Genomic DNA, 14,834 nt, shown 5'->3' with positions numbered 1-14,834 from the left:
AAGAATGTTTGGGTGATGGTATCATAGGTAAATACAAAGTAAAAAAAAACTTAGAAATTTAGTCTAAAACAAATTTCTAACTTTATGTAATTGATCAATGTATTTAAATGTAAAAAATACTTATTGAAATACTCAATAATACTTGATGAATATGAAATTCACTCTTTAATCAATAAAGCTATGATAGTTTTGTTTTGTTGTATAGTATGAAGCTAGGTCTTTTGCTTTTTCTGCTTGTTTGGCTTCTCAATTGGAGGATTCCTGCAAGTCTTCATGTTATGTCCTGGTTGCCAACATTTCTCATAGTTGATTATTACTTTTTGTTCCCTTCTTGATCTTATTGTTTTCTTTCTTGGTCTTCCTACAGGGATTGCTACTTTTGGAGGTAACACCACTATGTCCAGGTGCTGTGGGAGATTCCATTCATCTTTATGAGGCAAAGGATGAACATTTGCTTCGAACAATGCTTTTAGTGTTTCTATTTTGTAGAACTTTGCACAGTATTCATAGACTCTCAAGTTTCTCATTGCAATTACAGCTATTGCATGTCCACAAGGCATTTAATCTTCTTGAAACCTATTGCAAGTACATGTTCTATTCTGTATATTTATAGTTAAATTGACCCACGAACTTGGTATTCTATTGAGTTGAAAGGCAAGACCTAAAATATTTTTGTTAGGAAATAGAATCAAACACTACACATTTCAACTAAAATTAATATTGAAGGTAACTAGTTACACTTCTGTGTAACTTAATATTTTTTGTGATACTGTTATCAAAGGTAACTGGATACCATCCACTGGTAGATTAAAAAATAGTAAGAAAAACTTCGGTGGCATACCTCATACTTCATTTTTGAAACAATGTCATTCCTCAACTCATTTTCTATTGATGTAGAGACTTTTGTGAATGTTCTGTTTGCATTATTTGAGTTGGTCCAAACCCATTTTTGAACCAAGCTTCTAAGGCATTCAACTAAGATACTGATAAGGAGACCTCTTGCAACTTTTAGTGTAGCATTGAGTGATTTTGCGATGTTGGATATCATCATTGTGTACCTTTTTGTTGGCGAGTATGATCTTGCCAATGTTTCAAACTCGATCTTCTCTAAGTAGCATCTAATGCATCTGTCAATTCTATCAATACCTTTCATGAAACATTCACATTCTTTTTTTGTGTATGCCTTTGCTACTGCAATAAAATTCATTTGTAGCTCTTCTCCACGGCTTCCATATTTTCATTCAAATTATTGAGCAAGTGAAACATTGTTGTAAAAATTATGTACGCAAGTCTACGCAATCGCAAACAAGTAATAAAGTAGAAAGTAAAGTATCCTTCCCACGAGGACAATTACTAATTGCCAAGAATCAATCTTTATTTCTAATTGATTTGATGAATAATGAATATATAATTTACTAAACTAAAAGAAAAAAACAATTAATTAGAACAATAGAGAACTCAATAATAAATATATTAATTCAATGAATAAACATATAGAGTTATAAACTTCATCAACTATTCACCTATGCCTCTCTAATGTGAATTTAAGAATTCTGATCTTTATCGTGATAGCAGATTACAACTGGAAATTATATTCTTACTAAGACTTATAACTCTGTAAAATAAACAAATCTCCTACAACTCTGTGGAAAATTAACATATTGCAAGCATTAAACACGTAATCCCTAAGCTACACAAATCTTACAGGTACTCTCGTCCAATATAACTTTATGATTATTTTACTATAGCATATTTATCCTTCACTTCTCACACCTCAGGTTAAAATCATATAGATCATGCAAATGGTAATCAAACATTCACAAGCATTAAACACAAGACAACTAATTCACAATATTGATAGGAAATTCATAAAAACTGCATTAGATAATCATAAGGTTTCAAGAAGAGTCCATTAACACTATAAATAAGAAATTAGTTCATGATAAACATAATCAAATCCATTAAACTAAATATAAACATCACTACAATAGAAAGTAAAAGATGAAGATGAAGAAGAATGATAAAAACTAGTAGATTTTCAATCATTTGCCTCCACATAGTGTTTTCTTCAATCTCTCTTTAGGGTTCTCCATTAAAAATTCTTCATAATGATGCTTATATAGTTGTCTGTGTTTTAAATGTGAAATTCCACTTTTGCCCCTGCTAAGAGGCCCTAATTTACACTATGACCGACTGAAGCGCTATGGCTCTATATTAAAGCGTCACGACCCATGTACAAAATTGAAAATACGTCTCGCCTTTGCCTTGACATGCGTCGCGATCCTTAAGGTATTGCACCGTGACTCTAATACCCCAATCAGGAGCGTCGCAACCATTGACTTCCAAGGATTTGGCCGTCTCTGTCTAACACAGCGTCGCGGCTCAAATTTCCTTTTTTAACCAAAATTATTCTTTTCGATCCCAAACACAGTATCAACAATCAATCATCTTCGGCATATGTCTCCTAACTTAGAATCACCCAGAAACCACCAGAACTTGGTCCATTTATCCATATTTCCATAGATCCTGAAACATTAACAAACACAAGCAACAAAAGCGTCATACTGCACAAACATAACTAAATAAGCTCAAAAATTCCCTAAAACAACTCTCTAAAACACTATAAAAACTACTCATCAAACTCCCCCAAACTTAACTTTTACTCGTCCTTGAGTGAAACCTATTGACATTTTTCTAAAAAAAGTAAACTAACACACATGAATCAAATTATAACCTAACAAGCCTCAACCTCAGAAACACCATGCAATACAAGCTCAGAATTTTCAATTGTGTTTTATCCAGAATTTAAGCAAAATAAATTCAGTAATCAACTTCAATATTTACGACACCAATTATCCTTAATCAATAAATAACATACAATCAAAATACCATATACATATCAAATCTTTTCGAACCATTCCATCAAAAATATTTATTTCATATGCTTGCATAATTAACCAATCTCTTCTAATATAATAACACATGCTCAATAATCAAAAGGACCTTTTCAACTTATAACGAACGACATAGGCTTAAGTAGGTAAATAAAAAGTCATTTAGGCTCAAATATACCATAAGCACACCACTTAAACAAACCAATCCTTATCAACTTGAAAACCCAAGAATAGTCCCCAAATGTCCCATTTGAGAAAATTCATACTTCTGATTTTTTTTTCATTTTCTAATGATACTACACACCCCCAAACTTTTTTCTTTCTTTTTCTCTCTTAGTATATTTTTTTTTTCTATTGTTGAAACAATTTCCCACATTAACCCAATTTCGAATCATTCCCCCATTCACTTTTCATATGCTCATGGTATATCAAAGAGAAAGATAAATAACACTATTTCAAAAAGATAAATGTCACACAACAAAAGAATAATGTTAGGCTCAAAATTGGGTAACTAGAGATTGAATACATTAAAGTTGGCTTGAAAGGCTCAATTGTTCCAAAGAATTGCCTAAATTATCTTCCTAAGCATGCATCATTCCAATTCCAACTCAATCAATAAACTATGCAAGTTCTAAAATATTTTTCAAGGTCCGATCCACAAACCCACTTAACATACTGTTACACCCAAATTTCGAGAATAACTAGACAACCTCAAAATGTAGGCTCGAGAAGATTAAGCTCAGGATCTACACGTGTTAGCAGTACACTTATACAAATTCTCAAATGGTTCTTGACCTGTTATTAGCATTCAAATCGCAGCGTTCAAGCATGAGTCGCAACGTTCGAGCATGAGTTGCAGGCTCAATGACACCAACCTTCTCCGAGGAATGAATTCGACCAAGTTAGTGGATGTGGAGAAGGCTACGACTAGAATGATGAGTTTGGAGCTTGGCCAGTATCGAATGCACATCAAGGGAAAGATCGAGCTCAATGACACACTTTCCACACAGAATACTTGTTAGGAAATCCCTATTATGTAGGGATTCATTATCACTGTGTATCAAATCTCTATTATCATGGGATATAACGTAATTACCGCATTTAATCTATTTATTGCAAATTTGAATGATTGATTGTAACTTCCCTGAATTGGGGGAAGATATTCCTTCAACCAGGTCTATAAATAACCTAGAGTAATTCATTTGTATTCACGCACAAATTGTACTAAAAAAGCTCTGCCACATTGCTTTCATTCAAAGCTTTGAGAGAGTATTGATAATAACATTGAATCATGGACAAGACAAATTTTAACTACTGAACCACGTAAAAAACGTCTGAATTATTCTATTTTTTCTATATTCTTGTTTAGTGCTCTTCATAATTAAGTTATCAAAAAATGGCATCAACAATTTGGGGCTTTTGTTGGGAGCAATAAGAAAATTGTTGTATTGTTTAATCAAAACCTCCTGCACATCGTCAATGGTCGCCTTGAACATCCCCGAAACTAGTGGGTGTCCATTACCCCAAATCCCCGATGAGCGTATTCCTCAAGTTGAGAACCACCCACGGAGGCCTGGGAAGTAACCCATGGTAGATTAGAGCCCCAATGAGGGGAGTGCACCATCGACCTCTAGGGGGCAACCTGTTCAGACCCCTAGGCCCAATGAGGATTTGTATAATAATTCTGATAGGTACATACCATTCGTGGAGTTGGAAAATCACAGATTATGTGAGTAGCTAGCCGAGACTACACAGCGAAACGATGACTTGGCTAAGCAAGTCGCTGAAGTACAGTCCTCGCTTCGAAGGAATAGAGGACGACCCCGAGGGAGTATAGCTACCAGAATGGGCGAGCGAAGGGACCAGCAGGCTCAGCCGAGGCCCAGGACAAATACCGGCAACGGTCAACCTGGGGGAAACACTCAAAAAACTGCTAAGAATAATCTTACGGGGAATGAACCAGCTGGAACTGGGAATAACCGAGCTCCTCCGGTAGCTTGGAATGATAATCCCAAACTTGTCAGGAACGACCCGGAGCTTGTGTGAGCCAATTTTGGACCTTCCAGACCCAATAACGGAAGGCCACCGCCCTCAACAATAAGGCATCCGCCCTCCCAGATAAGACATCCCTCTCCAGCGGCACCCCAGCCAGCTCCTAATGGGAACCGTGTAGGGAATCAGGCACCGCAGAGACCCTTTCGGAGTGCTTGAATTTTTGGAAAAACAATCAGAGTACGTAAGGGAATAGGCATGGTGGGCCCATTGTATACAACATTAAAATTTTCCATCTCTCATATAGACAGTTTATATGATCAAGAAAACATCCAGACAGAAACATTAACATACAATATTATTAATCATACAACATATATATAAATATACAATATATTTATATATATCATATAAACATATACATAAATATTCAAGATCATGAGTATTTACCTCTGGAAGGCTATCAAGTGTCATTAAGTCTTTTCGTATATATATCGATCTTCCTATCCAACACTTTGAGTACTCGAACCACGATCCTCCGCAGTGTTCTCTACACCTAAAGATGTGTGTCGGCACATAGAGATCATGAGATTTTATATGAATCACAAGTATTTCTCAACACATGAGAACTTGGATTATGGTTTGAGAAATGTTAGAATAAAGAAGAAGAAGATAAATTTGTGTCTGACAAAAAACTTCTGAAAACTATTCTAAATTGTATCTCTCTTGTATGTATATTTTCTTATTATTATTCTATATCATATATATAGAGATTATTCAATAATCTTATTATTCCTAATAATAATAATAGTAATATAATAATAATATCGTAATGATGATAGGAATTGATTTAGGTAAATATATAACTTACCAAATTTGAAAATATATATTTCCAAATTATTAAATAAGTAAAAAAAAAACAACACTGATACAATATCGGTGTAGTGGTACACTCATGGCACAATCCTTGGAAAGTGTCATGTGTGAACTGCTATATTCCTTTTTCAGGAATATTGCATTTTTCTTTTATTTGTTTATTTAACTAAAATCAATCTTCCACAAAATAAGGTATTTATCTTTTTAAGGAAAATATGACAACCATATATCAAAATTTAAATTTCAAATTCAAAATTTAAATTGATGATCATCATTATCATCATCTTTTAAAATTCAATAAATCAAAAACTATTTTTGAATTACAAATTTTATTTTCTCCCACTTAAATAAAATAATTTATTTATTTATATATATGAATTTAAAAAATTATACATTTAAATTAATAAACATATTTTTGAAAATTTAATAACTAATTCCAAATGAATTATTTAACCTCAATCATCATATAATTGTATATTTGACCCAAAGAATAAAATTCTTCTCAAATTTTCAAATTACAGTTTTACACTTGTATCAACTCTTACCTTGATATGGTTTTGATAGAGCCACCCTGGGGACCTATGGACCTATAATATCAAACTCCAATAAATATTAGATTATTAATCAAAGCTCTTTGATTAAATAATCATATTTATTAATCTCATGATTACTCCAGTATAAATATGAGATTGAACTCTTGATAATTATAGACATATATTTACATAGTACTTTATTAAACAATAAAGTGTCCATTGATATAATCATTACATACAACGTTAATCCTCTACTAATGATTCATAATTTTTTTTTGATCAAGAAGAAAGAAACTTCATTGAACAAACTGTCCAGTACAATCGATCGGCCAAATCACCCAAATCACCACCTGTACAACTAGCTTACAAATAGCACCTAAAAACACCTTAGTTGCATTGGAATTTCCTAATGAAAAGCTGGTGTTGAATAGAGATCTTTCTATTATTAACAATGTATAATCTATACTTAACTCTATTTATAACTTCCTTTGCTATACTATTAGCTGTCAAAGAATAGCCATCAAAAACACATCTATTCCTGTTCCGTCAAATGCTGTAGATATCAGCTGTTATAACCAAGTGCAGTATAGAATCAGTAGTACCAATCCGACCGTGATTAAGCCAAACAACCCAGTCATTGAAATTACTAGGCCAGGCTTTAAACCCAATCCATGAAAAGATGAGGTTAAGAGTCATCTTGGAAAGGCAGCACTCAAAAAAGAGATGAGTGTGACTTTCATTGTGATCTTCACAAACTGGACATAAGAGGTTGTTCAACTGGAAGTTAATTCTGGTCAAATTGTCTCTAGTAAGAAGGTGAGCATTAACCACCTGCCAAAGAAGAAAATAGTGCTTAGGGAGAGTCAGCTTACACCAAACCGCATGATTATAACCCACCAGCTGGTGGTTTAAGGTACTGTTATATAGTTTCGAAGGCTTAAACCTCCCTGAAACCCCAGCATCAAGTATCTCTGTCTTACTGAATTTGTTCCTTAAATGGAACAATTTCCTCCAATACTAGCTACTATCTGGTTTCAGAATATAACTCCACAAATTAACACCCTTCAGATAGATATCCTTAATCCATTTGACCCAAAGCAAATCCTGCTTTTCTGAAACAACACAGATGTATTTAGCTAATATAGCTCTATTCCAGTTAGTCACATCCCTAAACCCGAGACCTCCATATGCTTTAGGGAGACACACCTGTTGCCACGAAGCCATATGAAGCTTACTTCTATTCCAAGAAGCTCCCCACAGAAATCCTCGGCAAATCTTCTCTACCTCCTTAATAATGCTTTGACATAAGATAAAGACACTCATCCAGTAATTCCTTAGACCAAAAAGAACTGAGTGAATGAGAAGCATTCGGCCAGCAAAGGACAGGTGCCTACTGGTCCAAGACATCAGTTTCAATTTGATTTTGTGAAGAATAATCTCACAATCCTCATGTCTCCACTTAGTAGGCCTCATAGGAACCCCAAGATACCTAAGAGGAAAGGATCCTTCAGGCAACTGAATATCTTGGGCAATAATCCTTCTCTCTGTTGCATTGACTCCTCCAAAGTAAATATGGGACTTGCTAGCATTGATAGAGAGACCAGTAGCAACACTAAACTTTACTAGGACCTCTTTAAAAATGCTCACAGCCGAACGAGTTCCTTTACAGAAAAGAATCAAGTCATCAACAAAGCACAAATTACGAAGCTTAAGGCTCTTACACATGGGGTGATATCTGAAATTAGAAATCAGAGCAGCATGTTGAAGACTCCTAGTCAAATACTCCATAATAAGCACAAATAGAAGGGGAGACATTGGATCACCTTGTCGCAGCCCCTTCTTACCCTAAAACTACCTTGAGCTCTACCATTCATAAGTAAAGAGTAAGAAGTATTTCTCACACAGACCATTATCCAACCTATAAATTTCATAGGGAAACAAAGGGCCCTCAAAAGATCTTCAAGAAACTGCCAATCAACCGTGTCATACGCTTTACTTAGATCTATTTTAATGGCACATCTAGGAGAAGTTGAAGCCCTCCCATAGTTCTTGATTAGGTCCTGAAATATCATGATGTTATGAGCAATTGAATGACCCCTAACAAAAGCACCCTGGTTCGGCTGAATGAGGACAGGGAGGACTAATGCCATGCGAGAACAAAACAGTTTGGTCATACACTTGTATAAAGTAGAACAACAAGCAATAGGTCTGTAGTCGATAGCCCGAGCTGGATTAGAGACTTTAGGGACCAAGGATATAGTAGTTTCATGAACCTCAGAAGGAAACTGTCCAATGGAAAAACCCTGACCAATCGCTGAACAGACTTCTTCCCCAATATCCTGCCATAATGCTTTGAAAAAACAAGATCCGAATCCATCTGGTCCTGGAGACTTAGTGATGGGAATTCCAAACAATGCAGCCCTGATTTCCTTACGAGAAAAGGGTCTTAAGAGAAGCAATTGCTAATCTATGGAGAGCTTGGGACCCATCTCAATACAATGCAAATCGATCCTGCTTGTAGCCGAGCTCGGACTACCTAAGTAGCTTTTAAAATGGTCTACAAAGTGAGCCACTACCTCCTGGAAATCGTCAATCAAATTTCCTTGCTCAGTAATATAGGAAGCACTATTGTTATCAGCTCTGCGTTCTTTCAAACAAGCATGGAAAAAAGAAGTGTTCATATCTCCCTTTCTAATCCAAGTAAGTTTACTGCGTTGAGCAAGGAAGCTATAGTACATATGCTCCTAAATAGTGAACTTTCCAGCAGTCACTTTAACTGCCTCTTGCAAGCTGTAATCTTGAGGATGAGATTGAGCTTCCTGATAAGCCTCCTTAGCCGAGTGGTAGTTCAGACCTATGTCACCAATGTCATCTCTATTTAATTTCTTTAGTCTATGCTTCAGCCTCATTGTCTTTAAGTAAATCGCTCTCAACCCAGTTGCCTTAACAGGGGCCCTCCAACTACTCATAACTACATCTTTGAAATCCGGGTGGGCAGTCCAAAAATTATAAAATCTAAACAGCTTGATTCCCACCTTCTCCATAGGAAAATTAGTGACAACACACGAGCAATGATCCGAAACTACTTCCCATCTAAACACAACCATTGAATAAGGAAAGAGATCAAGCCACTCCTCATTCATGAAAACATGGTCAATTTTAGAGTAAATCCTAGCTGACCCTTCTTGGTTGTTTGTCCAAGTAAAATAGGAACCAATACTTATAAGAGACTTAACTTGAGTATCAGCTAGCCATCGAAGAGGATCTGCCAACTCTAAACCAGAAACTGGTTTCCCTCCTGATCTGTCTAAACCAGAGAAAGGAGCATTGAAGTCCCCTAACACAATCCAAGCTCTAATAGAAAGAGAAATTATGTGTAGCCCTTGCCATAAACTCCTCCTCCCCTCCATCACGTTGTAACCATAGACAAAAGTAACATAAAAAGTTTGCCTCTGACCAGCCATTTTGACCAAACAGTGAACATACTGATGCGATTCTTCCAGAATAGTCATTCTCACAAAGATTTTCCTCCACACTATCAAAAGTCTACCCTCAATGTTCGTACTAGAGTAAAACTCTCAGTTAGGAAGTTTATGCTCCATGAACTCCACAATTTTATTCCCCCTCATTTTAGTTTCTAAAAAACCTCCAACTCCAATTTTATTCCTACTACATAAATCTAAGACTGAAACATGTTTATTAGAACTATTCAGCCCTCTCAAGTTCCAACTCAGAATATTACAATTATCCATTGGAAGAACTAAGGCCAATGCTACCTTCTTTGCCACCCTTCTTCTGCTCTTGAAGCACCACAAAATTATTTAACTATTTTTGTACTTGACCAGGAGGAGAAATACTAATACCAGTAGTTGGTCCCTGCCTAGCTTGTGTAGCCACACGTCTTGGCATTTGCCATTGCTCACTCTTATTTATTTCCTTCAATTGATCAGACTTAGCCGAAACTGGAAGCTGTAATTCCTTAGGATTCTGAACCGAAACATCCTCTGCAGCAGTAGCACTAGGCAAATCCTCAGGTGTCTCTTCAATAAGCTCCTCAGAATCCTTATTCTTCCTTTCTTTTGCCCCTGTTTTAGCCACAACTTCTTTGTTCACCCACTGAGTTTTTTGCTCCTTACGACAGTCCACCATAGAATGTCCAAACCCAGAGCACACCTTACACTTAGTAGGCAACCATTCGTATTCCACTCCCTGTTCCATAATTTGGCCATACTCATTGAGAAACTGAATATTTCTAGGAGGATTATCAGTTATCTCCATTTCCACAAGAACCCTAGCAAATTGAATTCTTGAACGCTCCCTAGTAAACTTATCAACCATAAGCGGTTTGCCAATAGTGCTCACCAGTGCACTAAGACATTTACCACCCCAATATTGAAGCCCAAGGTCATGTAATCGAATCCACAATGGAACTGGGAAAATTAATCGAATTGTACTGAGATCAGCTATCCATGGCCTAATAATAACAGGTTTTCTATCAAATTGAAGCACACCATTCTCCAACACATGATCTCTCGTAGCTTCATCGTTAAATTTGACCATAGTTAGCCCCATCGTCATTCTAGCGATTTGAACAATCCCTAGATGACCCCAAACTCTTTTGATGAACCCTCCAGAAACAGCCATTAGAGGATTGGCACCAAGCACCATACAAATCACTGCCGCACTCCAATTCGCAGATTGAACTTTGACCTCTTTAATATCTACCTTAGCAAACTTCTGCCCATCCCTAAACAATGGTTCAGTAAATTCTAGTTTCTGGTCAGAAAAGGAGAACTTACTAGCTGTGAACTGCTGCCATTGACGATGGGTCGAAGTCTGAAAATCCCCTTCATCTGCCTTATTTGCCCAGGATGCATCAGTCGGACCTGAAGCAAAACCATCTCCCTTAGAGTCGGACCCCTAAGTTGTTACATTCAGTCGATCGTCTTCACATGCGAGATTCAAACCCTCAGACCCAGCCTCATCCAGAGTATTAAGAACTTCAGTCGCCTTGCCTACATTGTCCAATCCCTCAGGACCTGATACAATCGGAACCTACGCATCAAGTATCAACAGATCAACCTGTTCTACTATATGAATTTCAGGCTTATGTACCGACTTCTTCTTCTTCGCCATGGAAGAGAACAACCCGAGACTCAGCTCTCAAGTTAGTTATCTATTATTAATGGTTCATAATTAAAAGGGAATAAAATTATCGTTTTACCCTTTTAGCTATATCTTGTTCCTAGAGTACCATTGACTTTACTAGTGAAGGTTGTGTCACAACATGTTTGTTACGTAAGCGCTCATAATATTTTCAGTTCCAAAAGTCAACCCAACAGGGAACCATTATTCAATCTTGTAACGCCCTAATTTCTCATAGATTACCGAGAACACAGCGTTGGATCATAATTTATAAATATTGTTCTTTTATTGAATAAAAACTTGAAAATAAATACATGGATCCATGGTTTACAAAAAATAAAATAATTGTCTTTAACACAAAAATGAGAAACATTTAAATAAAACTTTTTTAAAAAAATAACATGATTTCATAAAAATAAATGAATAGGCCCGCTTGATCTTCCTTGACTATATGGTCCCCACGAGTACATCACGAAGCTCTTAGGTCTCACTCGCCACCAGCCTTTCTATCCTTAATTTCCTGAAATAACAACATCATAAGGGGTGAGCTTCTAAGCCCAGTAAGGAAAATACAAACAAGGGTTAGTCATATAATCATTCAAGCAAACATATCATAAATTTCACAAAAGTCATACCAAAACTTATTAATACTAATCATACAACAATAAACCCTAGATCATATCATAACCTAAACCATATCATAGTCATAAATCATAATCTAAGTCATAATCATAAGTCATAGATCATAAATCATAGGTCATAAGTCATAATCATAACTATAGGTCATAGGTCATAAATCATATTCATAACATGGGTCATAATAACAAGTCAAATATAAAAAAAAAGATAACTACTTAAACAGGGGGTTGGAATTAAGCCCCTGACATAAGTCTGTCATACACTGGACATCACTTAGGCATGTCATAAAGTTTTGGCAACCGAGCCTACCAGGCATAGTTCGTCATACATCATTGGAAACCTTAGGTCCAGACACACTTACCACTTTATTGTACCTGAAATGTTAGGTCATACAAACATAAACTATATCATAAACTAAGTCATAATACTAAACTGACTAATTTTCCTTACCAAAAATCAGAATATTGGAGACAAGAGCGAGATTGAAACTCCTAAAACCAAACATAAAGAAACCATAAGTTTCCTAAAGAAAATAAGATGAAGAGAAGATCTAAACCATTGGGATAAGAACTTACCGAAAACTTTATATTTCAAAGAAATTGAACACCTAACCAAAAGTCACTATTACAAGTTAGGATTTGAAGAAGAAATGGAAGAATAATGGAAACTATAGTGAACTAAACCTGAAGATAATGTATACCTTGGATAGCTTAGAACCTTGATCTATACCTCGAACACTGAAATAACACAAAAAACTTACTTTCCAAGAGTTTATAAAAGCTTTAGATTTGAATGCTTTAACCCCAAAACCCTAGTGTTTCACTCTAGAATAATCATAATACCTTGGAGGCTCTGAACTATGCTTGAGAGATGATGAAAATGGCTGAGTGAAGGGTCATATTTATAGAGTTCAAGGAGAGAAACTAACTCCCATTTCAATAAATAAATAAATGATTAAAAATGAATAAATTTGAATTGTCTATTCAACAGATGCCCATAATTCGGTCAAAAATGTTCAGGAACGAGTCAAGGTTGTTAAGGGTGGTTTCTAGTTCAGAATTCTTCGAAAATTCAAATATGGGACACTAGAGCCAATATATCACCTAGGGTAGGCGATATATCGCCCCTACCATGATTCTGAGGGATCGTGGTTTCGTTCGTGCAAAGTCAATGTGTTTTCCGTATCAATATAGGTGATATATTGACCCTTATAGCTACGATATATCGACATACACTGATGTTTTAAACACGTTTTTGCACATTTCAGGATAATTTAAAATTAATTAAAACTAATTTGACTGAGTAAAATGTAATCCTAACAGATGATGGAATGTTCTAGAGCTTCTAGATCTTTCTTTCAATACAACTATTCATCAAAAATACTTAAATCCTTAATGAACATACATGTGAAAAGTGTCACATTCATAATTATTCTATCTAAACCATATGTTATAATAAATAATATTCCTAGGACTATATTCATTATTGAAATCTTATGATAAAATTAATATTTCTAAACCATAGGTTAAACTTACAAAATTAATATTACTACTACTACTACTACTTCTACTGCTACTTCTACTGCTAATGCTACTTCTACTTCTACTGCTAGTGCCACTGCTACGTCTTCTACTACTTCTAATGCTACTACTACTACTACTGCTGCTGTGACTACATCTACTACCACTACTTGCACTACCACTACGACTACAACTACAACTACTACTACTACTACGGCTACTACTACTTTTTCTACTGCTACTACTACTGCTGCGGCTGTTGCTGCTACAGCTGCTGCTGCTGCAGCTGCTACTACTGCTTCTGCTACTGCTACTACTACTGCTGCTTCTACAACTACTGCTGCTGTTACTGCAACGCCTTCTACTACTGCTGCTGCTACTGCAAGGCCTACTACTACTGCTGCGACAACCACTACTACGACAACAACTAGTACTACTACTATTGCTACTACTACGATTGCTACTTCTACTACTACTGCTACTACTAATACTACTACTGCTACTACTAATACTGCTACTGCTTCAACTACGACAACGGCTACTATTGCTTCTGCTACTACTGTTGCTGCTACTGCTTCTGCTACTACTGCTACTGCTTCTGCTACTACTACTGCTGCTTGTACTAGTATTGCTGCTGCTACTGCTGTTGCTACTGTTGCTTCCCCTCCTCCTCCTCCTCCTCCTCCTCCTACTACTACTACTACTACTACTACTACTACTACTACTACTACTACTACTACTACTACTACTACTACTACTACTACTACTACTACTACTACTACTACTACTACTACTACTACTACTACTACTACTACTACTACTACTACTACTACTACTACTACTACTACTACTGTTACTGCTACTACTACTACTGCTACTACTACTGCTACTACTACATCTACTGCTACTGTTAGTGCTACTGCTACATCTACTTCTACTTCTACTACTACTACTACTACTACTACTACTACTACTACTACTACTACTACTACTACTCCTGCTGTTGCGACTACCGCTACTACTATGACTACAACTACTACTGGTGCTACTATTGCTACTGCTACTACTGCTACTACTACTACTGTTAATACTACTGCTGCTACTACTACTACAACTGCTACTGCTGCTAGTACTGCTACTACTACTACTATTAATACTACTACTACTACTATTACTACTACTACTAGTGCTACTACAACTACTGCTGCTGCTACTACTACTACTACTACTGATAC

At 36.1% G+C, this 14,834-nt stretch overlaps 2 protein-coding genes across 2 annotated transcripts; both read right to left on the bottom strand.

The window, feature by feature from the left end:
- Positions 1-212: 212 nt before the first annotated feature.
- On the bottom strand, positions 213-560 carry LOC133832260 (uncharacterized). Its single transcript, XM_062262630.1, has one exon. It carries the CDS (start codon positions 558-560, stop codon positions 213-215), a length of 348 nt encoding a protein of 115 aa, XP_062118614.1.
- Positions 561-9,039: 8,479 nt separating this feature from the next.
- Positions 9,040-9,807, bottom strand: LOC133832259 (uncharacterized). Its single transcript, XM_062262629.1, has one exon. The coding sequence runs from the start codon at positions 9,805-9,807 to the stop codon at positions 9,040-9,042; it is 768 nt and encodes a 255-aa protein (XP_062118613.1).
- Between the last annotated feature and the right edge of the window lie 5,027 nt (positions 9,808-14,834).

Source organism: Humulus lupulus, chromosome 4 (genome assembly GCF_963169125.1).
Source record: "Humulus lupulus chromosome 4, drHumLupu1.1, whole genome shotgun sequence".
Taxonomy (NCBI): domain Eukaryota; kingdom Viridiplantae; phylum Streptophyta; class Magnoliopsida; order Rosales; family Cannabaceae; genus Humulus; species Humulus lupulus.
Note: the sequence above shows the minus strand (reverse complement) of the source record. Positions and strands in the feature narration are given on the sequence as shown.